This window comes from Tiliqua scincoides, chromosome 3, assembly GCF_035046505.1.
Source record: "Tiliqua scincoides isolate rTilSci1 chromosome 3, rTilSci1.hap2, whole genome shotgun sequence".
NCBI lineage: Eukaryota > Metazoa > Chordata > Lepidosauria > Squamata > Scincidae > Tiliqua > Tiliqua scincoides.
In genome coordinates this window covers 154,252,199-154,277,960 of record NC_089823.1, presented here as the reverse complement: position 1 = coordinate 154,277,960, position 25,762 = coordinate 154,252,199, and the positions used below count along the sequence as shown (strand labels likewise).

Genomic DNA, 25,762 nt, shown 5'->3' with positions numbered 1-25,762 from the left:
TCCTTTTCATGACCAGAACACAAATTGTTCAAATTGAACACCACCCCAGTGAGATTGTGTGTATATATACCATGCACCAAAGCAGTCATTTTCAACCAATGTGCCGAGAATGGTCTGCAAGCGTGCCACAGGAATTTGGGGGAAAGCCATTTATCAATAGTGCAAATGGGGGATGTGGGCCCTCTGCTGGCTGCATGGTGTGCCTTGTTGATTGTCAAAAACCTGATGGTGTTCCTTGACAATTCTAGTGCCTCGTCAGTGTGCCACGAGATGAAAAAGATTGAAAATCATTGGCAGCTATTTTCAACCAGTGTGCCATGGCACACTGGTGTGCCGCAAAGGGTCCGCAGGCTTGCCACGGGAGTTTGAGGAAGGGCCATGTATCAGTGGGGGATGTGAGCCCCCCACCAGCAGTGCAGTGTGCCTTGTCAGTGATGCCAAAACCGATGGTGTGCTGCCTTGCGTGTTTTAGCACCTTGTCGGTGTGCCATGAAGTGAGAAAGGCTGAACATGGCTGCACTGGACTGGTGCTCCGTTTGCAGGCGTTGGAGGGTCGGTCAGGTCCAGCACTGGCTCAGGACCCACCCGCCCGTGCGAGATGGGCTGAGCCCCGAGTGCGAGTGACAGCAGCAGCGCCGACCCGAAGCGCGATCAAGGGTCAAGCGAAGGCGCCACGGGGCGCTTGCGCCGCCTCTTGCACCGAGTTCCGAGCGCACAGGGCCGGCGTGGCACAGAATGCGCTCCTCTTCTCGCAGACCGAGGCGGCTGGGCAGTGACCTCTCGCGCCGCCCTAGCCACGGCCAGGCGCCTCCGCAGGAGGAAAGCCCACTGCGCTCGTCGCCGGTGCAGCTCCGCTCGTGCGCCCTCGTCCTGCAGCAGCAGCAGCAGCAGCACGGGCGAGGGTGGCCCTGCGGGGCTGCTTGCCTGCCCGCCCGCCCCCTCACTCTGCTCCTCCTTCGCCGCCTGTCTCCGCCTCCCCTCTCGGCCCCCTCGTTTCCTGCTGCTGGCGGAGGCCGAGGGAGAAGGTGGCGGTGGAGGCGGAGGTCGGAGAGAAAAGTGTCCCGCAGCCGGAGGCAGAGAGGCGGCCCCCGCCCCCGAAGGAAGCCGAGCGCCGCCGCCCCCACCACCTCCTCCTCCTCCGGCGCCCCTGCCACCCCCGCCTTTCTTTTCTTTCTGGCTTGCTTGCCTTCCTCCTCCTCCCTTCCTCCCACCCACCACCGCGGGACAATAGATCAGGGAGATGTCCTCCTCCGGCGGCGGCCACCACCAGCACAGCCAGAGCCGCGCCATCCCCACCAGGACGGTGCCCATCAGCGACTCCTCGCAGCTACCTCATGACTACTGTACCACGCCTGGGGGGACCCTCTTCTCCACCACGCCCGGAGGTGAGTGCAAGCGAGGGGCGCGCCCTGCCCGGGCCTGCAGCGCGCGCTCTCCCTTTGGCAGGCGACGCGTCCTGGTCTCGTGCTGGCCCTGGCTCTCCAAGGCTGTTAGGCGCGCGCGCCTCCCAGGCTGGGCAGTGCCATTGCCAGCCCTGAGGCAGTGCCTTTGGGCCATGGTGCCCGTCAGCTCCAGGCCAGCACCGCGTGCGCCCTCGGGAGTCCCCTTCGTCCGTCCCCAGCCTGTGCAAGTTTGCTCGGGAGGAAGTCTGAGGGAGCCTCGAGGGCTGCCATCCTAGCCACACTTTCCTGGAAGTAAGCCCTATTTGACTAATGGGTCTTACTTCTGAGCAGACATGCATAAGCTTAGGCTTGAGGCTGCAATCCTCTCCACACTTTCCTGGGGGTAAGCCCCATTGACTATAATGGGGCTTACTTCTGAGTAGGCATGCATAGGCTCGGGATCGCAGCCTCCATGAGGTCTTTGCTTTGGTTTTGGCTAGCAAAAGGCATGCGTGGTTCCTGCGCAAAACGTGGTGTGTGTCCTGGGTGTCTTCACCTTATGGCGGCGGGCTGTGTGGGAAGACTCTTTCTTCCCCCTCCCTGGAGCCTAAAAGGGGAACAAGGTGGTGCAGCGCGTGGATTGGCATGGAAGAGGCTTGGCCCACAGTTAAAGGGAGCCTTGGAAGGGGGGGGAGTGGAAGGCAGGTTCCCCCCCTGTCTTTGCAGTGCTGCTTGTTTCTTGAGAGGAAAGGGGGCTGGAGGGTCTGGGCCTCCCCTGGCTTGTGGGGCAGGCGGGCAGGCAGAGAGTTATTTGTAAACAAGGCCCAGCAGCCTGGAGAAGAAGGTGGTGACTGTGGTACAATAGGAGGGGAGGAGCAGCAGCAGGCTGCAGGAAGTGGGCCCACAGCTGCAGCAGCATTGGGGGGGCTCTGAACATGAACTCCACTGAGAACTCGGCCACCCTCCCAGGTGGGGAGCTGGAGGGAGCTGCACAACCCCCAGCAGACCCCCAAGCTCTCCCCCTGCAGCCTTCAGGCAGCTATGGATTGTGCAGTCCAAGTTGTTTACCAGCTGAGCTATGCAGAAGCCTCTCTTTTTAGGCCTCTTCTTGGAAATTCAGCCCTCCCTCTTAGCCTACTGCTGCTCTCCAGGAGTTTATTAATAAAAAGGGCCAGGCCAAGAGTCTCCACAGTCCTCTTGCTTGTGTATTTTGAAGGCACAACTGATATCCCAGGCCAGGCCAGGCACGGCCCTATAATAAAACCTTTATTTCCTCCACCGGGTCGTTTAGATGTTACATTGCATGGTGTTTTCCATGCCCTGCATGCTCAGTGAGCCAGAGCAGCGGACATAAACATGAGATTCCCGAGCTAAGTATTAGCCCTGGAAGCGGGAAGTGAGGGCTGTTTTGGAGTTATGGAACAGACTCTTGTTTTCGGTTAAATGTTTGGGCAGGCATTGCATTTTCCACATTTCAGTGTTATAGAAACAGCAGCCTGGTTCGCAGCCCAGAACTCATTGCTAAAAAATGTGGAAGCAGACCATGTTCTGATCCCTTGCTCCTCATCGGACAACACCAAAACAATGCCCATAGTTAGAAACCTGCTGCTTCTCCATGTTTTCTAAGTCACCCAAATACTAGGACTCAACCTGAAGTTTAATTTCTAAATGCTAAAAGAAGTTACCCATTTGTTGACCTTTTTACTCTACCTGTGCTTGAAACACTGAATCATAATAGTAATCCCAGAGGGATATCTTATGTGAGTCTGATGCAAGAAAACCCAAGTCTTGAGGCATCTTAGAGACAAGAATCATTGTGGCATAAGCTATAATGGGCTAGAGCCCTGCATCTGATAAAGCTGATGCCATAATAAGTCTTTAAGGTGTCACAAGAGCCTTTGCTGCCTTTTAAATGGTGATTGTGTACTATTACCCAGTTCCATATTGTTGTTTTCTGCATGATTTATCCATGCCTGACTTTGGCTGCCATTCTTGTTATTCACAGATGTCACTTTGATTGGGGTGTGCAGTTATATGTAGAATTGCAGCCTTTTGTTGTCATTTTCCTGCTGAACTTTGGCACACTTTTAGATTTGTTAATATATCACAGAATAGCTACTTTATTTTACCTTTGTCGCTTTGCTTTTGCACACAGCTAAAACCCAGCTGTTCGCAACATTGAATTGGGTTATGTGTAAGCCAATAAAAAGTCTTGATGAGTTGTAAATTTTTTTTTATTATTATTGATTTCCTTAATAAACTAATTGCTTTCTGTGCATTGCATTTCTCTTTACTTGTAGGGGAGAAATTTTAGTGGTATGCCTCTTACAGGTTTTTTTAGTGCATTTGTTTTTGGTGCAGGAGCTGATGTGGGGTAGTGGCTAAGAGACCAAGCTGCAAGTCAGAACTTCCTGAGTTCAAGTGTGGCTTCTGCCATGAATTTTTCACTAGGTGGCCTTAGGTAAGCCACTTTCTCTTAGTGACACTTTCTCTTAGTGTCAGCTTCCCAGTTGCAATATGGGGATAATAATACATATCTTACAGCAGGGGGTTCATAACCTGTGGTCCATAGAGCACAAGACCACAAGGAAATCCCTGGATGGGCTTCAAGGCACCCATGAATCAGGCACCAGAAAAATTTTGTTTGTATGTGTTTGTGCACATTTTTTTCTGGGGAGGAGTTCCATCGCTTTCCTTGGAGGGTTCTGTGACCCAAAAAGAACCACTGTCTTATTGGGTTTTATAAGGACATAGCGATAATATGTGAAGGCAAATCTAAAGCACTAACAGTATAAATATTAAGTAGTATTATTACTTGCTATTCTATATATCTGAACCGTGTGAAGAGTACTGACTAATGAGAGTAATGAGGGGAGGTTTTAGCATAGGATGTGTCAGATGACCAATTAAACTTTAAATGTTTGTGTAACTTTAAGAATGTTAATGTTTCGCACAGAACTTGCTGTGGTTCAAGAAAGCTGTAACCTAGCACTATGAGTCATCTCATAAGTGATGTTCTGTTACAGTTCTATTGAAACTACATTTTTAGAGCTATATTTGCAAAACCTTCATAAGGTAACATAGTTCCTATGCCATGGTCACATTAGGAGCTAGGCTGAAGGGTCTCTTGACTGTTTCTGCCCAAATATAACTTGCTATGTTTGTTTCTTGCCTTGGCAAGTATACCACGGAAAGATGACATTTACTGCTTTTGCCCAAATGCACTGTGTGTGGTGGGGGCGGGGGGGAAGATTCCTCCAAAATGAGCTTGTAGAAATCCTGTGGATCACAACAGGAGAGGCTAGCATGTGCTGGCACCATTCCTGTTTTTAAGCGGGTATAACTTTAAGTACTGTACTTGATTTTCTCTGAATTGTTTCCATAATTTTTTTAAGATTATTTTGTCTGTGTTGGCTTATCTTTCTGAAGGAAAGTTTGAAAAGCAATTTGTGATATGGCAGGGGGATCTATTGCCAAAAAGCAGTCATTCCACTGGGCATGCCCAAGCACATCTTTTCATCTAAGCCAAGGTCTGGTGGAACTTCGGAGTGCTGCAGTAGTGTTTGTCTTTCTCAGCTCCTCTGAGTGCCAGAGGCAGCATTGCAATCTGCAGCCCTGGTGCTGTTGTTCTTGGAGGCAGCATGTCCTTCACAGGGGTAACTGACTGTGCTTGTGTTGATTTCAAATGGTTGTGGGAAAGACAAAGTGTATGTGAAAAAGTGCTGTGCTGAGAGTAAGTTAGACTCCAGCTCGTAATGAAACTGTTAAAGGAATATGTGGGTAATACAGTAGGGCAATGGTTCTCAAACTGGGGTGTCACAATCCCCAGCCTGCAAGTCCTCTCCTCTGCCCCCTTAAGGGGTGGAGAGAGGGGTAGGCAGCGACATGATCACCAAAATCGAATTGCTGTCGAGGGGTGCAGGGGCTTGCTTAGTCTTACGAGAGCCTGCAGCAGGCTCCCAGGGGTGCATGGAGCCCCACACCAGCCTCTGCAGGGCTCCCCAACGTGCGGAGACAGTGCAGATAACAATTGCGACCCACTTCTGGTTTATGATCACGAAACTATTTCCAAATCATTTAGCTGCCCCCCTCCATTGTGGAAACTGCCGCACCTCGTGGTTCCTGCTGGTCGGTCGGTCTCTCTCTCTCTCTCTCTCTCTCTCTCACACACACACACACACACACACACACACACACACACACACACACACACACACACACAAACACACACGAGACTGTGCTTTCCTAAAGCCCCAGGGTCCCCTAAGGGACAGGAGCAAGCCCCGAAGCAGGTAGGCGAGAAGACTGGAGGTCTCAGCCAGTCGCTTGCAGAAGTGCCCCAGGATGTTTCTTTAAACTCTGCCTCCAGGGGAGGCTGCTTGTGGGGAGACCCATGAGAGACACAGAGCGCTCTGTGTGTGTGTGTGTGTGTGTGTGTGTGTGAGAGAGAGAGAGAGTGTGAGAGAGAGACACCAGCAGGAACCATGAGGTGCGGCAGCTCTTTCCGTGGGGCAGTTTCCACATTGGAAGGGGGGAGCTAAACAATTTGGAAATAGCTTTCTGAGCTGGAGACTGCCCGCCAGCTTGATGCGCGAGGTAAGGGAAGCGCTCTCTCTCTCTCTCTCTCTCTCTCTCTCACACACACACACACACACACACACACACACACACACACACACACACACACACACACACATTTTACAGCAGGTTTCTGTCAGGGCTGGAAAAATGTCATTTCCGGTTTGACTTAACGCGAATTTTTTTATCAGCAGGAGTTTGGGGAACGAAACACCCACGAATTAAGAGGTTTGACCTGTAATTCCATGTAGGCAGTACTGCACTCTTTTGTTGCATTAGCAGCTTTGATAGCTTGTGCAGCAGTTTATCTAAACCAGGTGACGTTGCATTAGGAATTACAGTACTACAGTTGCATCATTAAGAGGAAGCAGTACATAAAAAATAGTAAGAAAAGGTGATTGAAATACAGGAATTCATAGTGGGCAGTATGGAAAAAACAAAATTGTGCCACGTGAATACCTTTTCCTTGTCTTTTAAAAAAGAAAGAAAAGAAAAGCAGTAACTGGTTGGTTCTGTTACTAGTTTACTGAGAAGCAAGTCCCAGTGGGTTAAGTAGGTCTTACTCCTAAATAAGTATGCCTTTAGGCAGCAAGCCTGTGCACATCTAGGAGGAAGTTCCACTAAACCCAGTGGGACTCTTTTCTTAGTAAAATGCTTGCAAAATTAGACTGCAAGAAAGTTTTTAGAACTTTACCCCTTTTCAAAAGATACAGATAACAGAAAATATATACCCATGGTGTGTATAGTGTTTCAGAATCCCAAACTCAAGGACCTGTAACTCAGTGATAGAGCACTCGTTTTGTATGTGAAAGGTCCTTAGTGCAATCTCTGGCATCTTCAGGTTGGAGTGGGAAAAATCTAGTCTGGAATTCTGGAGAGCTGTTGCCATTATAAGATGATACTGAGCTAGATGAACTGACTGTGTGTTTGACAGCTTCATATTCCATGCTTGAAGCTCGCAAAAGGGAGAGGGGAGATACGTAGATAAGTTAAATGGGATGCACATTCAGTGCCTCCGAAAAAATTTTCAAAATACTGTGTAGGCATTTATATCTACACTTCAGCAAAATATCCTCCACTGGTGAAGGCATTTATAGTTCTAAGGTTTTATTTACATGCATTTAAAGCTCTCAGGAACCTAGGAGGTTGATAGTTCTCTGCATTTCACTATGCATCTCATCCAAGGAGTATATAAGATTAAAAGGACAAAGCATTAGATTTGCCAAAGATTAAAAGGACAAAGCATTAAAATATCCCCCCCCCCAAACTACAACATACACTGTCAGTGTAGCTGTAGATATTTAAAGGGAAGGAACCTGGAAGGACAAAGTATTGGCCTGCAGCTTGGAAGAGCTAGCAGCCAAGGGGAACTGGGGGAAGGTGAAAAAACACAGAAATTAGTATCATTTGGACTGCTTCCTCAAGTTAGACAGAGTTCCTTCTGTTTTGTTAGGAGGCAAGTTCCATGCTCATTCTGTTTTTGTTTTGTTTCTTTTGAAAGCACTGAGTGTGCCTTCCTACCTGCCATGGACCCTGTAACTTTGCCCAGGTCAACAGAAAAAAAATCATACCAATGCCAAGAGCAAAAAGACATGAGCATTCAAGTATTAACACTTCTGGTGAATCTTGCCTTGAAGAGCATTATCTTGGCAGGCATCCTGGGAACCGTACTGGTTGAAACTTTTGAAACTAAAATAAAAAGCGTCTGCTGTTTCAGACCATCACCCACAGTACTTCAAGTGGGTCAAAATAAAATAAAAATCAATGTTTGCTGCTGTTGTTCTGGGGAGGCAATGGAAATTCCTTCTATTAGTAGTTTCTTTTGCCACTAGTTTGAGTGTCCTGTGGACAGTAAGCTGGCACAAGGGCCCTTGTTCAGTGTTTCTTGGCAACTGTAGCATGGCCCTGACCACTTTGCCTTCCAGTTTAGTGGAACAAGTATTCCATAGGCTCATCATTGCCTTAGGACTAATATTACAAAACATCAGGCAGGATGCAAAGGCATCTTTGATTCTCAGTATTGCATTCCCTGAGGCTGTCAAGATCAAGGGTTCAGAATTTTGAGGCTACTTGACCACGGAAAGAAACTGCTAGGGGTGCATTTTAAAATAAGGTTGGAAGGGTAGAATGAGAGATCAGAAAGATTTTCCCCCTTATTGTTGACCGCACTTTACCCCGAGTGTGAAGTTTGATGTTTGTTCTGTTGTTCAAGCATGAAGACCTTTTTTTTTGTTTTTGGTACAGGATGCAAAGCGTTATGTTGCCAAGTAGCCGCCCATGGGTGAGACATTTGACACGAACAATGAACACAACAGAATTGCATAATGTTGGCCAATATGCTGTGTTTCTGGCACATAGTTTGGGATGGCAGTATAAGTGAACTGACTGATTGGACTAGAAAAATTCAGCATTTCATGCAGATTTCTGAATTAGCTGCTGATGGTATGGTGCCCGTGCTTCATGACTTTGTACGTCCATCCCCCAGTACAGCTGTTTATCTTGGACTGCAGTGGTGGGAAACTGGTCCTTATGCTTTATTTGTTGTTTTGTTTCAATTCAAAAATATGATCTCCATAAAACATTATGGCAGCCTCCATTTAATAAGACTGCCACTCCTGAATGAAAGGTTTGTAGCTTGGTACGGTTTGATTTTACGGAGAATTTAATAATCTGTCACTCTTTTTCAGCAACTGAAAGTGATGAAATATTCCAAGTCAGTACTAGATGTGAAGTGTGTGGTGATGTTCAGCACATTGGCTGCAGTTCAGCCCTTCAGCTTTTACCGTTCAGTTGCGAACCAGTGACTGTAATGCTTACTTACCCCTCATATCTTTGTTTTAATGAAGTTAAACAATAAATGAGTATGAAACTGGCTCCTGTGCTCTTGTTCATAGTGTCATCCCAAGCGTGTTCAGCGTGTTCCTGTCAGTAGTAAGCATAGCAGAAATCCAGAGCACTTTATAGCCCTTTCTTTTCTTGCCAGTGAACTGTTTGGACAAGTTCTATACCTCCACCCCCACTGAGGATATGAAATAGGGATAGCTGCATGGCAATCTTAGGCTGCAATTCGGTGAGCACTTATTTGGACGGTACTGTTGCAGAACTCAGCGGGACTCTTTTCAGATGAAGTGTGTTTACGGTGCAGCAACCCAATGCTGGATCAGCTGGCAACTGGAGGGGAAAATCTTCTTTCAACATCAAAATAAACAGACTTCTTGGAAGTTACCAAGACAAAAATTATGACTCTCTTCTGCCCATAGATAGCAGTGCTTGAGTCTACAGCTGCTGCTTGTACTTCCCATTTCTTTCTTTTGTTTTGGTGTTTTATTTTCAGAGTGTTTTTCAGAATTTTTTAAGATCAGAAATAGATCAGAATTTTTTTAGATCAGATATATGTTACATTTTGAAAAAAGTTTCTGAGCTCAAGTCCAGCAGTTGGAATAAGTTATGTAAATTCCATAAACTAAATTATCATTCTTTATCTTGATCAGCCTTCTCTTTTGTAGAACTAGAATTTTAGATTCAGATCTCTTGCAGACTGGGTTTAGGATAAGGACTAGACCCGCATTTCTCAGTGCTGCTCCCCCGATATACCACTTGCTGCTTAGCTCTCCTCTGAGGTACCACCAGAAGTAACTGGCATGACATCAGTGCCAGTTACTTCCGGGTTCAGAGACTGTGATGGGAGCTTCTAAGGTCAGTAAGAGGCTCAGGGCACACAGGTAGGCCTTTTCTCATACTCGAAAACTGTGCTAGAGCGCTGCCTTCCAGGCTGAGCCTTCTACTGCTGTTGGAAGCTCCCATCATGGTCTCACTGCTGTGCAGTGGTTGCTGCATGTACCACCCAACACCACCTGACATGCCACTGGTGGCGAACCCGTGGACTAGACAATGGAAATGTGAAACCATAGAAATGAAAGGAGACGGGAGTAGGTATGTGGGTGCATGGGGCCAGTGCCACTTGAATAGATGGCACCATGAGATTACTTGGAAGATTTGCCTGCCTCCTTTCTAGCTGCTTAAGCTTTTCCACTAAAACCTAACACTTCCATCATTTTTTCCTCTTCAAACCTTGAGGTTGTAAGAATTGTGTGCATATCATTCTAGGCATGTAAATAATTCCATAGAAGTGACTCTGAAAAATGTTACTACTCTGCATGCCTATTGCATATCTATCTTGAGTTATTTATGGCACATTCGTGCCCTGAAATAAAGCAGTATTCTCTGGGCAGTTCACAAAAGCTTCCTTGCCTAGTCCCTTGTGAGTTGTGACCAAGTGAGTTGCTGTTTACAAGCCTGTTGTGCAACTGCTACATTATTTACGTGTCCTAAGAATGTACCCTAGCTGCTGTGCCTTGGTGCACATATGCTATCTTATAGGTAGTCCCTCTCATCTGACCTTCTAGGAGTGTAATGGGACACTCAGAGAAGCAGTTACTTAGCCATGTCAGATCCAAGATTCCCCTGGCTTTAAGGTCCCTGGAACAGCCATGACTTGGTTATTTGGAACATTTTTACATTCAGGCAATTTGACTTCCTAGGTGCAGAAGGAAAATGGAGGCGGAGGTGTGTTGGTTTCAAAAGTATGAGCCATAGCAAAGATTTGAGCAAAATGATGATGGAATTTAAAAGAATTCAGGTGATCATGAGGTAATTGTCTTAAATAAGCAGAGATATTGAAGAAAGAGATTTTTCCTGTGCTTTATTTTATTTTTTTTTTTTACCTTGACAGCAACACACACTCAGAGCCTTATTTCTGAATTGTCTGGCCTTGCAGCTCTTTATCTCCCTCTTTCAAATTTGTTATCCTTCACATAGAGATGGAATTCACCAAAATAACATCTATCTTTGTTCCTTAGGGTCCAAATATCTGACCTTGATTTGATTAAAACTAGACAAGATAACAGCTGTTTCCTCAATAGTAAAACTGTAGTATTTCAGTTCAAATGTAGAAGAACTGCTTTTGCCGTGGATTAAAGTGAGTTTGATTATCACCAAATGTTACATTTGGGCATTTTGAGGGTGAAATGGTGTTTACTTCCTGGCACTGATAATTATTCGTGTAAAATTCTTCATGTGTAGAGTCCAGTTTGATTTCTCTGTGTCTCCTTGTATTCAAAATTTCAGATTGGAAGATAGCACTGCTAGATCAGATCAAGGGCCGATTTAGCCTAGTGTCCTTTTTCCAGTGGTGGACCCTTGGGTGCCATCAGGGCACTCACAAGCAGGCCATTTCAGCTATTTAGCTGGCACAGACTTGAGAGACTCAGTGTCAGGCTTTTTAGTCCAACATGGAGTTCAGGATACAGTGGAACAGAGCTCCGCTGGTTTCTCTCCCATTCCACCTTCATTCTACCCTCCCCCTGCCCCACAGAGACCACACCACCGCACGCCATCCCTGACAGTGGTGTGTCCTCCTCCTGGTGCTGTGCCCAGCACCTGACTGGCACGGACCCAGCGCTGGTGCTAGGGCTCAGTGCCAGCACTGGGAGAGTTCAGGATTGGGCCCTTAGTAGCATAAGGTATTACAGTACTTGGATTGGGGGGGCGGAATTCTGTTATGCCAATTATTTTTGTTTCTTTTTCTTAGGTACCCGAATCATCTATGACCGCAAGTTTCTGTTAGATCGCCGCAATTCTCCCATGGCTCAGACCCCTCCTTGCCACCTTCCAAATATCCCAGGAGTTACTAGCCCTGGTACTGTGACTGAGGATTCCAAAGTGGAAGTAAACAATTTGAACAATCATGATGGAAAACCAACAATGGGTAAGAGAGCTCGCATGATAATATCACAGATTTCTAGTGCATTTTTCCCATGATCATTCACAGTCTAGTTACATCAAAAGTTGCAGTTTGTCATTTGTCTGCTTGCATGGGACAAGTAACCATTAATTTGAGCAAATAAGTAGCATGCTAGTCCATCGTCCCACAGCAATCTTTTTCTGCTGCTATCAGTACTGATTGTTGCCAGAGTCTGAAAGGGAGCTTCAGGGCAAGGACTGCTGTGTCTCTGGTTCTTTATTTCATACATTAGTAAGCCTGCCTGTCCTTGGGCAAAAGGTTTCTCTGCCTTTTGTGACCATAGTGAGGAGCATTGTAGGATTATTCTTGATTCTTTGAAGTCTTACAGACTTGGGACAACAGTTGAGATAGTGCCAAGGTGGTCTTACAGTGTTTCTCTTTCCCTGTGCATCTGCTGCACAGCTAACCCTAGACAAGAGAGGACTCAGAGATAGACCTGAGTTAGGAGAGTGGTAGGGCCGGAGAAGGGAAGGGTAGTTGGGAGATGAAGCAGATGACGGCTGATAGTCAGAATGGGGAGAATAGAAATAGTCTCACTTTAGTTACTGGCAAGTCTGACAGCGCAATTCTGACCTTCTGTTGTGCCAGTGGAAGTCCCCTGTGCCAGCCTATGAGTGTCACAAATGTGCCTTAAAGCATGTTCATGACGACTTCTGAGCTAGCTAGACCCGTATCCACCAGCAGAGAGGGTGAGGTTGTGCTGGCCACAGGTGGCTAGCATTGAGGGGGGTGGGAGAGGGGGACAGGAGGACAGGACAGGGGTGTTTTTGGGTGGGGGGACAGGATGGGCCTGGGAGGGGGGACCAACCTTGGCACCTTAGGCCGGATCCCAAGATGTTACAGCGGTCTGCTTGGATTTGTGCTAGTGATTTCACTGGTGCTGATCCGAGTAGCCCCGTGGGGTGGCTGGTGCACCACATAGGGTAACGGGAAAAATATCCCCTTGCTCTGAGTTGTGTTTCAGCCGCCTCCTAGCCTGTGCAGAATACAGCGCAGGCCTCTTGGCGTACCTGTTCCAGCACAGGTTAGGTTTGAACTACCCTTATTTAGCAGCATGGTTTATAATGCATCTCTCTTTGGCCTGATCTTGCACTGTGATAGCCTCGTGATAGCAACAAGGCTGCATTTCTGTAAGCCAAACAGTTTCAAAAAGTTTACTTCAAAATTGTTTTACCAGCCCCATGCAGCATATGATATTTGTTTTAGAGGTTATGGAATTAGATTTTTTAACAGCACCCCTGCACATGGAGGACAGTGAACTGCTACACTCATACCATGTGGGTTGCTGATACAGTGAATTATTACCCTTGGGCTTCATAAAACATTAGTGGGCTGAGAAGCAAAAAACTGCTCCCAGCTGTATCATAATAACTGTCGGTGAATTACTTATAGGATTCTCAATTGTTTTCAAGGTGCTGTAGTGTTGTTCATGGGTCCAGTAATTCTCCAATTAAATTCACAACTATTTGTTCAGCTCAATCTGCACAACTGTTTTAGTACAGTTGTGTTTTTTATACTACAGTTGCCATTCAGAGTACCATTCTAGGTCACCATATGGTTTTTACCATATAGTTTGCTTGTCTAGACTAACTGGAGCATGAACTACCCATTACGATAACTGAATGTAAAACTATCCATTAGGATGCTTTGTTGTAAATCCATCTCTAGGCTACATGGGAATGGGGCAGCAAACTCAGTGGAGTAAATTAGGTCTTACCTAATATCTTAATGAACTGTATTCTCATACATGATGTTGCTGCCCCTAAAGAGAGTCACGTGGAGACTGTGCCATTAGATGTTGACAAGGTAAATGCTGATGGTTAAGTTTACTCTAGAAGCCGTCAAGACATGCATGAATATTTAAAGCTGCCTCACACCTTTGCTGCATTGAACCTGGAACCTTCAGTGTGCAGAGCATATGCACTGCCACTGAGCTATGGCTTCCATTCTACATATAGAACAATGTATATGAAATACTTTAGTAAATAGCATTCTGTATGTAATAGGGGCTATAGTATAGATGTGGGACTGCTGATAGCCTAACTTTTACTGACATGAGACTGTCATTTTATCTGGTGGTTAAGGTCTTGTAGGCTTAAGTCTAAGCACCACAATGTGTGAAACCTAGATATGGACCATTAAAATAATGGTCTCCAATAAATCACTTCAACTGAAACTAACTTAATTTTCATATGGCTTCAAATGGATTTTGGATGGTGAAACTAATTTTTCTGAGCTAAGCAAGGATTCTGTTAATAAGGTTCTTTTTTCCAGAAATGCAGGTCAAAAAAATGGTGTCTGTAATAGTGGGGAGTGTAATGAGTGAAAACTGCAGTCTCATGGTTTGCGATATGCCTAGGTCAGTGGTTCTCAAACTGTGGGTCAAGGATCCACCAGTGGGTTGTGACCCAGTTTTTGATGGTTCACGAAACTGACAGGGCAGATTCGGCTATGTGCATCAAAAGTTAAACAAGCTGCTGCTTGGGGGGGGGGCACTGCTGTTCAGTCACCATTGTAGCCACACCCATTGGCATTTATAAATCAGGCAACAGCCTTAGGGCTTTTAAAAAGTTTGAGAATCAGTGGCCTAGGTGATTTGGTCACTACCTGATCCGTTCATGTAGTATGATTGAGGTGTTACAGTCTTGAGGCAGTTGTGAAATATTCTAATTCTGGTTGCAACAGGAAAATCTGCCCATATCAAAAGCGCCCTTTACATTTTAAAATCTCAGCGTATTGGGGGGGGGGGGGAGTTCTAGCCAAGAACTTTTCCTTACTAGTGCTAGTTTACAGCTTACAGTGAATTTTTTCTACCAGTCTGCTAGAAGGAGAGGTCAGGTCTGCCTCATTTTCCAGACGAGATTTACACATAAGGGGAAAGTTTTACTTTGCATCTGACAGTGTTTAAAAACTGTATACTTAATGCTGTGTCCCATTTCCTTCCCCCCCCCCCCCCGTTTGAGGGCTCTATTTTAATTTTTGTGGGTACTTGTCTTCTAACCAGGTGATGATGCTCAGTTTGAGATGGACATCTGATCTTCCTTGAGGGTAACCATGGAGAGAGAGCAACTCCTGATAACCTGTGCACATCTGATTTGGCCAACAGGATCAATAACCGAAGGATGGAAGAAGCAACAGCTGTTTTCCATGAAAATTCCCACTTCAACTTTTGAAGTGCCAAAGGATAAGAGGACTATTTCCCTGTCTCCTTGACTCCCTTCAGCCATGTCATGTGTTTCTCCTTCCCCCTCACTCCTGCTTTTTTTTCTTTTTTAAACCCCTCATCTCTATGTTTTGTGACTGAATTGAAACCCATGATAAATTTACAGAGCTAAGGAACACGCCTTGGCTTCTCGCACTTTAAAGACAACTTATCCAGTCGTGCACATGTGAGAACATGCTACCATCAGCAATTGGATATTTATTACCACAAAAGGGCCATGGAAGGGTGATATATGCTTGAAGGGACATGACACTGCCATTGTTCTCTCTTAATTGCTTTATTACAATTTATTAGCCAGATGTTATGGTCTTTTACTGCTATGCAGGAAGCACTCACTTGCATTCTGATCTTTGTTCTTAACTCTTCCCTATGAGATAACATATCCTTGAAAATGGGAACATGGTGGGGTTCTGTCTTCTGGAAGAGCATTGCTGTGATTTCTTTTGCCCTTCCAATTAATCATTTCTAATGTGTTTCCTTTGGAACAGGTTTACTACATTTGTAGTTTCATCCTATGCATGATTACTCAGAAGTAAGTCCATCTTATTTCAGTGATACTTGCTCCCTAGTAAGTGTACATAGGATTCCAGCCTTGGAAAGAGCCATCATTTCATCATACATATTTCCGTGTTTGTCTCATGGAGTGTCTCCTAGAATCTCCCATTTCCAAAAGCTTGTCTCTTCAATTTCCTAGTTTTAATCCATCAGTATTAAAGGGGAATCATGTTTTGTGCTGATGTAATTAGAGAGTATCATGCTTGATGGTCCTCTACACTGTTTGTCCTTGATCTGTCTTCAGTTTTGCTACTGTTAATGTCTGCAGGATTCTTTGCAAGTCTACTATTGTGCCAAAATAATTAATTGAAATGACCTGGCTATGCTTGACTAGGATGGGCTTAGCAAGAGTCTTATGCTCTTGGGGAAAAGTCCTGTGTAGGCTTGTGGCATGCCACAGAATTATGTGGTAGAATGGACCACTTCTGGTAGGAGATGCCATTTTTGAATGTTCCTCCATGTTAAAAACAACCACCACCATCACACTCTCAAGTACAAATATAGCACATCAGAGAGAGAAGTTCAAACCAGCTTTTCCCCCAACAGTGCTAGTTTCTACTTGTAAGAAGTGTTTTTATGTATGGAATCATTAATGGCGGTGGTTCCCTCAGTCTGAAGTGGTACAATCCATTCTACCGCAGTCATTCTGTTGCATATGTAGACCAGGCTTTAGTTTCTGGGCTATTGGGCTGTGCAGGGCTGATTTCTTGATGTGTGACTTCAGGAGATTGTAGTGTGGTGGCAATCAGTCACTAGCAGACAACTCTCACATATTGCAGTCTCTTCTGAAGCAAACCTACCCATGTACCCTTTGGTCACCAGCTTGCTATAAGTTTTCAGAATTCAGATTTACTAAATGATCAAGAAGAGCCATTGGGGTTGATTTCAGCATGCAGGAAAGTGCCCTTAGTCGCTGATGGCCTCACTTAATCCATTCATTTCAATTTGTTCCCCTTTTCTGTCCTGTTGGTGACACACACACATGCTGATTGGTTGGAATGGATGAACTTTCCTTCTACTGATTGCTGCTTGCTTGGGATCTAAAAGGCTGTTGTAGAGAAAGGCCACTCAGGATGTGAATTCTTGGGCAGCCAGGCAAACTTGTGATAATACCAGTTGCTGGTGGTGGGGGGGGGGATGTCTGAATTCAGCCACTTGATGAGTTCATGTAGTAATAGCTGTGCCACCTGTTAATTGAAATGGAACTGCTTCTCCCTAGGGCTGCATGTTTAGTCTATTTTAAATTGATTAATCAATTGAAAGCCTTATAATCTACTTTAAAATGTGCCCCTGATAAATCAAGCAGCAGATTTTTTTTTTAAAGTCTGCCAATAGTACAGATACTTGCAAAAACAACAAAGTGGTAGGTAGCATCTTAGAAAATGCTTTCCCCTTTCTTTCTCACAAAGAAAGGAATGTTTATTCTGAAGTGGTGCTTGCTGTGACACATGCTGCATCATATGGAAAGCAAGCAGCTTTTTCCTTCATGTACAGAGCAAATTGGGTTGTATGAGTTCAAAGAAATCTTTGTTAATTTGACCAGGTGAGAGAGCTCTGCTTCTTCACTTACTAGTTAGTTGATCCTTGCCTCTAGTCTAGGCAGTCTCCCAGTAGTGGGCTGGATAACATTTTGGCAGTGATCACTTTCCTATAGCCAGTTCTTATTCCATACTGGCAGTATCTGAAAAATAGAGTAACACTGAACAAACAGATTATGTTGGAAGTTCTTGTATTAATACTGTTGGTCCTTGAAAGGGGATGCAGTACTGATGTGGCTGGTGACTCTGCTGTCCAAAAGTAACTAGAAAGCATGGGACTCAGTGACGGGAACTGGCAACCACACACTGTGCTTGTAAATTATGATTTGGTCCCAGGATATTAGCTAGAATGTGGTAAGTCCATCTGGTGTTGGTCCGTCAGATGGCGGGGAGCACTTCAGTTCAACTCATGTGAACTCATACTATGTCTGTGCCCCTTGGGACTTTTAGATCTCTTCATAATTTGGCAAATATAATTTTCTGCTTATGTCTAGTCTGGTAAAATAATTTTGCTTTCTCTCGCCATATATGGTAGTTTTGGAGGTGGGGGACAAAAACACAGGAATATATCTTTTTGTTTGTTTGTTTTGCCTACTCTAAAATGTGAATAATACAGGAGCAAATTTACTTTGTAACTGTTGATCTCTCAGGAATCGGCTCTGTTTGCAGTGTTTCTGGGAAAAGCAACACTGCCTCTAAAGCATTGATAAAGAAGTGACTAAGCTGTGATTAGCAGAGGGGAAATGCTATTTAGGTGCACTGTAAACTTCCTGATTTTTTGGGTGAGGATAGTTCTGAAGTGCACTGCAAGTTCAGCATAGAGTCAGAACAGAGTTGGATTTCCATCCTGCCTCTCTCACACAATCACCAGCAGTTGTTTCTGGAACCTCACCGTCTATTCTGTTGATGAAGCAGAACGGGTACAGCTTTGCTCTGCAGTGCTGACAGTAGTGTAATTCAGATTTGTCCATGAACTAAACCAATTTTGGTTAGGTGCAGGAAGAGGAAGAGAAGGGTAGTACTTCAGATGTTGCTAACAGCCAGTTTTTCCTCATACTATTGTAAACAGTTATTTAATTTTGGACAAAAGGAGTAACTTTAGTTATTTGTCCTTCTCCCCCCGGGGGGTGGGGGGGTGGCATTTAGCTATTAAGATCTTTAGCAATTCCAACAGAAACTGCACCTCTGAAATGCCCCAAGTTTTTTGATATGGTGCAATCAGTTTATCTGCTGCTTGCAAAGGCAGCTGTAGACCTCTATAAATGCAAGAGAGAGAGAGAGGCTATTCTAATAGTTAAAGCGCTTGCCTGCAATTGTTTGACAGATCTGTTTCTTGCTCTTCCGCAGGCGTCCTGCATGCCTCTGGGTGAGTTGCTTTATCTCTCTGTGCCTCAGTCCCCCAGTCTGTAAAATGGGGACTATAGATTCCCACCTCACAGGGTCGTTGTGAGGATAAATGTGTTGATATTTGTAAGGCACTGTGATAAAATAGGAATGAGTGCCATGAATAAGCCAATAAATCTGTTTTCTTTAAACCCAGCCACATTGTTTGCTCATGGCCATGAAAACACAGGCTACCTTCTTCCAATGTGTGATCAAGGTCCTAGGGAAATGATATACAAATAATAGCGCAGCATATTTAATTGAGCAAAGAGCCAGCAACATTGGCCCTGCTTTTGCTCCTACATAAAGCTGAGACTGAGGCAAGTTGCTCTTTAACTCTTTTCCTTCCCAGTTTGAATAGCAATAGAGACTCTCTTATCAGGCTTGTTCCTTTATGCATTTTAGCTACTCAGTCCATTTTAGCCTGTTTCTGGGCTTCACCAGTGAACTACTGAGGTTGCCTGTAGGGGAGGACCTCTGCTGTTTACACTCAGGATCAAGCAGTTTTAAAAACTCTTTTCCTGGGTCTGGGCTTCATGAAGCAGAAAGTGGCTGGAATACGTAGCTGGAAGGTGTGTCCTTGCTGTTGAGAGAGCTACCCTGAGAGACATTTGGAAAGTCTCTGAGGCTGGATTGTAGCCCTCTAGGCTGCCAGTTACGTATCTGTACTTGAGCAACAGAGGCACAGCAAAGGGGTGAAATTTGGAGGCCAAATGCATACTACATTTTCTACACAGCAGCATGTCTGGTTGTCTGGTTTGGATGACTAGTTGAGTCCTTTTGATGTCAGTGTAGAAACAGTTCTAGCCTGTTGCATCATTTCATTCAGTTGCATTGCTGTGCTTCTAAGTGTGGCTCACTGACCGATCAGTGGAATCTGCATAGCTAGCAGTTGGCGGGAATAGGGAGGGAAGAAGGAATGCACTATCCAAGGTCAAAGTGTTTCCCATCAAGTTGTGTTGATTGAACAATCAGAAGAATAATGGCCTGCCATTTTAAAATGTCAGTAGCTACATATGAACAAAGATTTCTAGAATGGGTCCTATCCTGTTAATATTCCTGATTTTAAGATATAAACTAATATATGTATTGCCATTCAGAATATTTATTTACTATTTGCAATCAGGTTAGGCAATGAAAACTGTTGGTAACCTGTTTGATTGTGTCTTAATTTGTGAATTCTCAGGTGGTGTCACAAATGCTGCAGGATAACATTTTCAATTAGTTGCTTCACATTATTTAGTTCCACTATTGCCAGGGATTAATAGTTTGTGGACCTTGGAACACACTTGTTAGATTCCAGAAAGAGTGAGGCGACATGTTGGGGGAAAAACCCCTAAAATTCACATTTTAGCAGCTTCCCGAAATCAAATACTGCTGAAAAGGATATCCTTGTGCTGCTTTTGGTTACAGTTGGTGGAACAGAGGAGCTATTTCCCTCCCCCAGCATGCAGGCAAAGCAAGGCATGGTCACCTTCTTAATTCTGCTGGATCACTTTTAGGAAACATCAGTCTCTCTTGCTTACGTGGGACACTCCTTTCAGCTGTTCAGCCAAGCGTGTAAGCCTAGTTTGTAAATAGCAGCTCCCCTGTCTGCTTATGACAAGAGCTGTGTCTAAGGTGACCAGCGAGAACCTTTTACAGAAGCTGGGTCTTTTAGGTCGCAAATAGGCATGTTTGGTGGACTAACTCTTGTGAGCATCTTAAGGGCTGGATAACACATAAAAAAGAACCTTGCTTAACAAACAAAAAATCTTGTTTTGGAAAATAGTTCATACTGTTCGGGCAACATGATCCTCACTCTGGGTGTGGACCTGTCTCACAGTCCTTTTTGAAGAAAATGTCCCTACGTGTCAGGGACTGAGCTGTATTAGCACAGCCTGCTGAAAATAAACATCCAAGCTATCATCTTCTTCTGTCCCTGGCTCTGCCCAGCACAAAAATCTTTTTAGTTTAAGCAAATAAAATGGGGAAGTGAGGCCTCCACACATAGTGCCACTGTCGCATGGTCTGCTCTAAGGTGTTTTGCCTGTTTTAATCGGTCCTTTCCCTTAAGCATTGATTCATACTTCAGCTTTTCTATAGGCTGTGCCTGGACCCAGACGTAATAAATGCTTTTTGCCTTGGAAAATTCACACTCAAATTACAGATCTTGCCTAGTTGCCTGCTGATCTTTACAGCCATTTCCTTTGACTTAGGGCACAATCCTAACCAACCTTCCAGCACTGAGGTAAGGGAACAAATATTGCCTTACCTTGAGGGGGCCTCCGTGACTGCCCTCCAACTGCAGGATGCGGCACATGCCCCACTGGCCCAGCTATGCCAGTGCTGGAAAGTTGGTTAGGATTGCACCCACAGTGGTTTCATGTTGTCTTGAGAAGGCTTAAGTACTATGGTGGTTCTTTTTCGTGAAAGAAAACAGACAGGAATCTGAGGTTTGCTTGTTAAGTTGTGAATGTGACTACTGTAGAGATAGCAGTGGTTCTAGGAAATCTGCATGGTCTAGAAAGCTGCCTTATGCCCCAATTCTATACATGTTTACTTGGAAGTAATTTCCACTGCATTCATTGCTGCTTACTCCCCAGTAACTGCACATTTTTGTAGCCACAGTGTGCCCTTGGCTGCTGTTGTTTTTTCTCATGATTGTTCGTTTTGCACTTTAATAAAAGCATAATACACCACGACGCCCTTTTAATATATTGAATTTGGATTTATGGAAATCTTCACTGGTGTGGAACCCAATTATAACCCAAAGCCCTGGTATCTTTTCTGCAGTTTTGGCTAATGGAACTGATTATAAATCTTTTGTGGAAAGTTGCGCTTCCTTACAATGCAATCTTGTTGTCTGGAAATGCAGTAAAGAGCGAGATTAAATCTCTGGCAGCTATTTAAAATGTTTGCTGCGGGTCTTGCTGGCTCTTATGTTGTTGTGACTATACTTGAAGGATTTATCCCAGACAGCTGAATGCCTAGAAAGGCCTTTTTAGAAATATGTTACCTTCCATTTTTCAGTGCTGCTTAAACTGTAGCACCTTTTATCACTGGGAAGGCCTTATATCACATCTTTCTCACAAAGAGGAGCCTGTCAATTGGTGGTTTGCTCTTTTGGTTGTGATTGTGTGTGTTCTTGCTTTTAAAAAGCAACTTTTGATGGCTGATGCTGCAAATGTCGGTTCAGACCAATACCTGAGATTGGAAGTGATCAGTTTAGATTAGTAGAGCTGCAATTAATTAAACTTTTTATTCTGCAGAAAAGGGGCAGAAAAAGGGAAATCATCATCTGAAGTGGCAATTCAAAGTAAATTTATTAGGGAGTAAACTCCATTGATGTCAGTGGACTTACTTCTGTGTAAACATGCTTTGATTACACTGCATGTTAAGGACGGCCTGCTTCAGTAGAACAGTATACACTGCTTATGAAATCCAAAGAAAGGAATAATGTTAAATATGGACTCTCTTGCAACTTGCAGACTTTTTTTCCCTTTCCTAGTAGGCCGACGTCTTATCTCACCTTTAACGTTGGCAGGTCTACCAGGTAAAACTGTATTTAGGTCTGTACTTGGACCATAGGCAATCATGATGCTACTCAGGAAAGAAGGAAGACTGTCCTCGTCATCGTGGGTTTAACCTGTGTAGTGAGGTGTGGGTACCTTTTATGTTTGTTACCATGTGAATCCAGCTGCCTACTTTTCCACCTAAACAAACTGTTTAGTCTCAAACTATGGCCTGTAACTGTTTGGTGTCAACAGTGCTGGGCCTACATGGCAAATACTAGAAAAAGTTAAGGGTAACGTCAGACCTGAGGTTACTACATTAAAAAAAAACACATTTAAAATGCCTCTGGGTCAGCATGCTGATGAAAACATGCCACTGCAAGGGGAATCATGGTAACATGGAACCGTGGCATGTTGTCTTGCAGCATGTTGTCAGTAATATCTGCATATGTGCATTTCAGTCATGTATGTCTCTGATGCTGAAAACACCTAAAAATCGATGCTTCTGATGTGGTAGTTGCAATGCAGAACCCTAAGGCTGCTGAGAACTGTGGTGGGGGCTGGCATGCGTTCTCTCTAGTTCTTGTTTGGCTGCAAAACTTTCACATTCTGTCTTGCTTGCCACCAAAAAGAAAATGTGCCAAGAAAGCCAAGCTTCTACTATGCCTTATCTGTTCCATCACCTTTCCTTAGCTCTGTTATTTAAAGCAAGGGTGCCCAGACCTTGGCCCGGGGGCCACGTGCCCCTGAGGGGCGGTCAATCAGGCCCTCTGGGAGCCCCCAGCCTCTGGCCCTCCAGAGACTTGTTGGAGCCCGTACTGGCCCGACGCAACTGCTGTCAGCAAGAGGACAACTGTTCAACTTCTCACCTGAGCTGTGGGACAAGGGCTCCCACCACAACTTGCTGTTTCATGTCCATGATGCAGCAGTGGCAGCAAAGGAAAGGCTGGCCTTGCTTTGTGCAAGGCCTTTTATAGACCTTGAGCTACTGCAAGACCTTCATTCATATAAGTTCCATCTCTAATATATTCGTTTATGTAAATTTATTCAAATTTTAAATGGTAAATTAATTCTTATTTCCCGGCCTCCCAACACCATCAGAGAGATGATGTGGCCCTCCTGCCAAAATGTTTGGACACCCCTGATTTAAGGAAACAAAGAGTTTGTTTAGGTTTCATCACTTGAATGCCATCATACAATGCCTGTTTAGGTTGTGATTCTGGCCTAGTAGCTTTGTCAGATCCTGATTTTTCAATGAGCACAGTTGTTGACTCTTAATTGAATTGAAAAATGGTATTTAGACTATAAAAACTCTTCATTGGAATTGTCTTTTTAGGATGAGGAGTTTGGGGTGGACATATCTTGGGAAGCATAGAATGACTGGGAATGCAAGCTGCTTCTTAGTGGGTTTTTTTGTTTTTAATCAGGGTTGCTGCAGACTCCTGAGCGGTATCAGGAAAATGTAGTTTCACTTCTATTTTATTTTTATCACTGGGTAAATTGTGATAACTAGTTTTTTTTATCTTCAAAGACTCCTATACATAACCAAATTTTTTCTCTTCTGGGACTTAAAAATACACTAACTGTGGTAAGAGGAATCGAATTAATTAATATTAAAATGCTTACCACAGCTAATTATTACCGTGATGACTTCTCTTTGTAACACTGTAATATATTGAACTAACACCACATACTAATTGTGCACATTGGCTTTGAAATATGTCCCCTCTCATGCTGGAGTACCATGTTTGTTAGCTTTGGAGAGAACAGAAACCATATGTAGATTGCCAAATTTGTGGTGAAGTTCTACATATGGTCACCAAAGATAACTTGCCCAAAGCATCAGTGAAGGTCTTTCCACCAATGAAATTATTTCTGGGGCCAAATGAAAAACTATAGTCCTACCAGTGCAGGGGGTTCAATGACAACCTTTTGAATTTGGTGATATATGTGGGCTGTAAGTGCTTGTGAGTTTTGCCATTGTGAATCAGCCTGGGCTCCCACCTTTAGACCTGCTTACCTGGTGTTGCTGGTAAAAAGGTCCAGGATGGGCAAGATTTCCCATCTCCTGGGTCTCTTTAGATCGGGGAGTAACATTCTGATTCAATCTGGAGTTGCCTGCTTATCCACTGCCATCTTAGCTCTAGTATTTCTCTGTAAACTTCTGGTGCCTCTCAACCGTTAATGGTACTGTCCTTAATATTTCAGTATATTGTCACTTTTCCACTTGGCAGTCTCGCTTACATTCAGTATTTCTCCTTGGGTCTCAGGATAGTGTTAAAACACATTCCAGTTTAGTTTTGTTGCTGGGATTGTTGGCATCAAAAATGCAGAGGCGTTCACTTCTTTGTTTCATTTGTGTTAATTTTCTCTTTCTAAATCTGTTCCACTAAGACTGATGTAACCATGAGTTTTATCTCTCTTCTTTTTTTCTCCCAGTGAGCTGGGTGAACAGATCCTTTCCTCCATAGTGGCAAGCAGGAAGTGTCCAGGCATTTTGAGGGGTGCTTCTGCCTCTCCTTTAACCTTATTTTATGCCTCTGTTAACAAGTTGGTGTTTCATTCTGTGGACTGAACTAAGGAATGACATTTCATAAAACAGATTATACAGAAAACGGATCCTCCTTTTATGCAAATTCTTCGTGATGATAAGCTGCTTGCCCTTTTTTGCCTCCCTCATCCTTACTTTATGCTGCACAGAGAGTGTGGTAGGATGAAAGATTTGTTTTTGAGAGTCATCTGCAAACTTGGATAACTGTGGAATGAAAAATCTCTAGTGTGGAGAGAGGGTGAATGCAAAAAGATGTATATGTATGTGGGTGGATGTTTATATGCACACACAAATATATATATAAATATAGATATATTTTACTCTTAGGGAAAAAAACTATTTGATTCTTTTAATGTCAGGAGAAATTTTACTTAGGGCTGATTATATGGAGTATCTCGTTTAGCAGGCGATACATTTCACAAAACCAGCTTTACAACAACTGCAGATAATTTATCTAAAAAGGAATTTCATGAGACAAATGCAGCAGGAACATGATATAAAAATGCTGTGTGTGTGTATGAGAGAATCAAACAAGATGTGAGGGGAAGCTCTTCAGCACATTGGTCCCTGTTCACATCAGGAACACAACAAGACTTCCCTAGCTCCTCCTCCCATTCTCCCTCTCATGTCAATCTGCTTCACTGCAAGATGGTGATCCAGTGTGCCTTTCTTCCCCTTAGACAGGAGAAGAACTATTTATAACATTGCGGGCAGCTTACCTTTGGGGACTTCCGTGGCCTCCTTGGGAGAAGTGCAGAGGCTGCTGCTGATAAGATTACTGAATGTCCTCGACACATTTTAAGAACTGTACTTATGACTGCCCCATCCCATTTACTGCTCCTTCGCTCCCTTCCTCACCCTCCATACTTTTTTTTTAGTTTTGTTTAAATGTAATCCTGGTTTTAAACAGATGTGGTCTGAACACTCCTTGGGCTGCTTCTGTACAATTCTGGTTTTTACTGAAACAGGTGTTGGGAAAACACTCTCACCAATGGTTGCTGTTACAGTGAGATCAATAAAGACCTTGATTATATTAAGCCTTTGAGTGGTGTTGTCCTTGTGGAAGTAACTAAATGTAGGAGTTGAAAACATCAGTAGAAGATACTTCATTTGCAGTCACGCATAGATCCCTCAGCAGTCCTGTCACCCCCCAAAATGTTTTTACTATAACGGAGGATGTGGAAGTAGTCGTGCAGTTTAAAAGCTGCCATTAGAACAGTGTCTGTCAAGGTTTGTACTCCGCTATATTACTTCA

The 25,762-nt window shown here is 44.2% G+C and overlaps 2 protein-coding genes across 2 annotated transcripts in view; one reads left to right on the top strand and one right to left on the bottom strand.

Moving 5' to 3' along the window:
* LRRC20 (leucine rich repeat containing 20) overlaps positions 1 to 1,403 on the bottom strand; it is a 137,619-nt gene extending 136,216 nt beyond the window's left edge. Inside the window, exon 1 of the mRNA XM_066622139.1 lies at positions 1,332 to 1,403. The gene's annotated coding sequence lies outside the window, so the exon portion shown is untranslated. The remainder of the gene's footprint in view (positions 1 to 1,331) is intronic.
* EIF4EBP2 (eukaryotic translation initiation factor 4E binding protein 2) lies at positions 1,011 to 25,544 on the top strand. Its single transcript, XM_066622140.1, has 3 exons — positions 1,011 to 1,385; positions 11,551 to 11,727; positions 14,768 to 25,544. The coding sequence occupies exons 1-3, from the start codon at positions 1,241 to 1,243 to the stop codon at positions 14,797 to 14,799; spliced, it is 354 nt and encodes a 117-aa protein (XP_066478237.1). The 5' UTR covers positions 1,011 to 1,240; the 3' UTR covers positions 14,800 to 25,544.
* The last annotated feature ends 218 nt before the right edge of the window (positions 25,545 to 25,762 follow it).

Bases quoted from the DNA above. Each gene is read 5' to 3' on its own strand.
- EIF4EBP2 (XM_066622140.1), top strand. From the start codon at position 1,241: ATGTCCTCCTCCGGCGGCGGCCACCACCAGCACAGCCAGAGCCGCGCC. The intron at 1,386-11,550 runs GTGAGTGCAAGC...TCTTTTTCTTAG, and splicing joins CTTCTCCACCACGCCCGGAG to GTACCCGAATCATCTATGAC. The intron at 11,728-14,767 runs GTAAGAGAGCTC...TCTTCTAACCAG, and splicing joins TGATGGAAAACCAACAATGG to GTGATGATGCTCAGTTTGAG.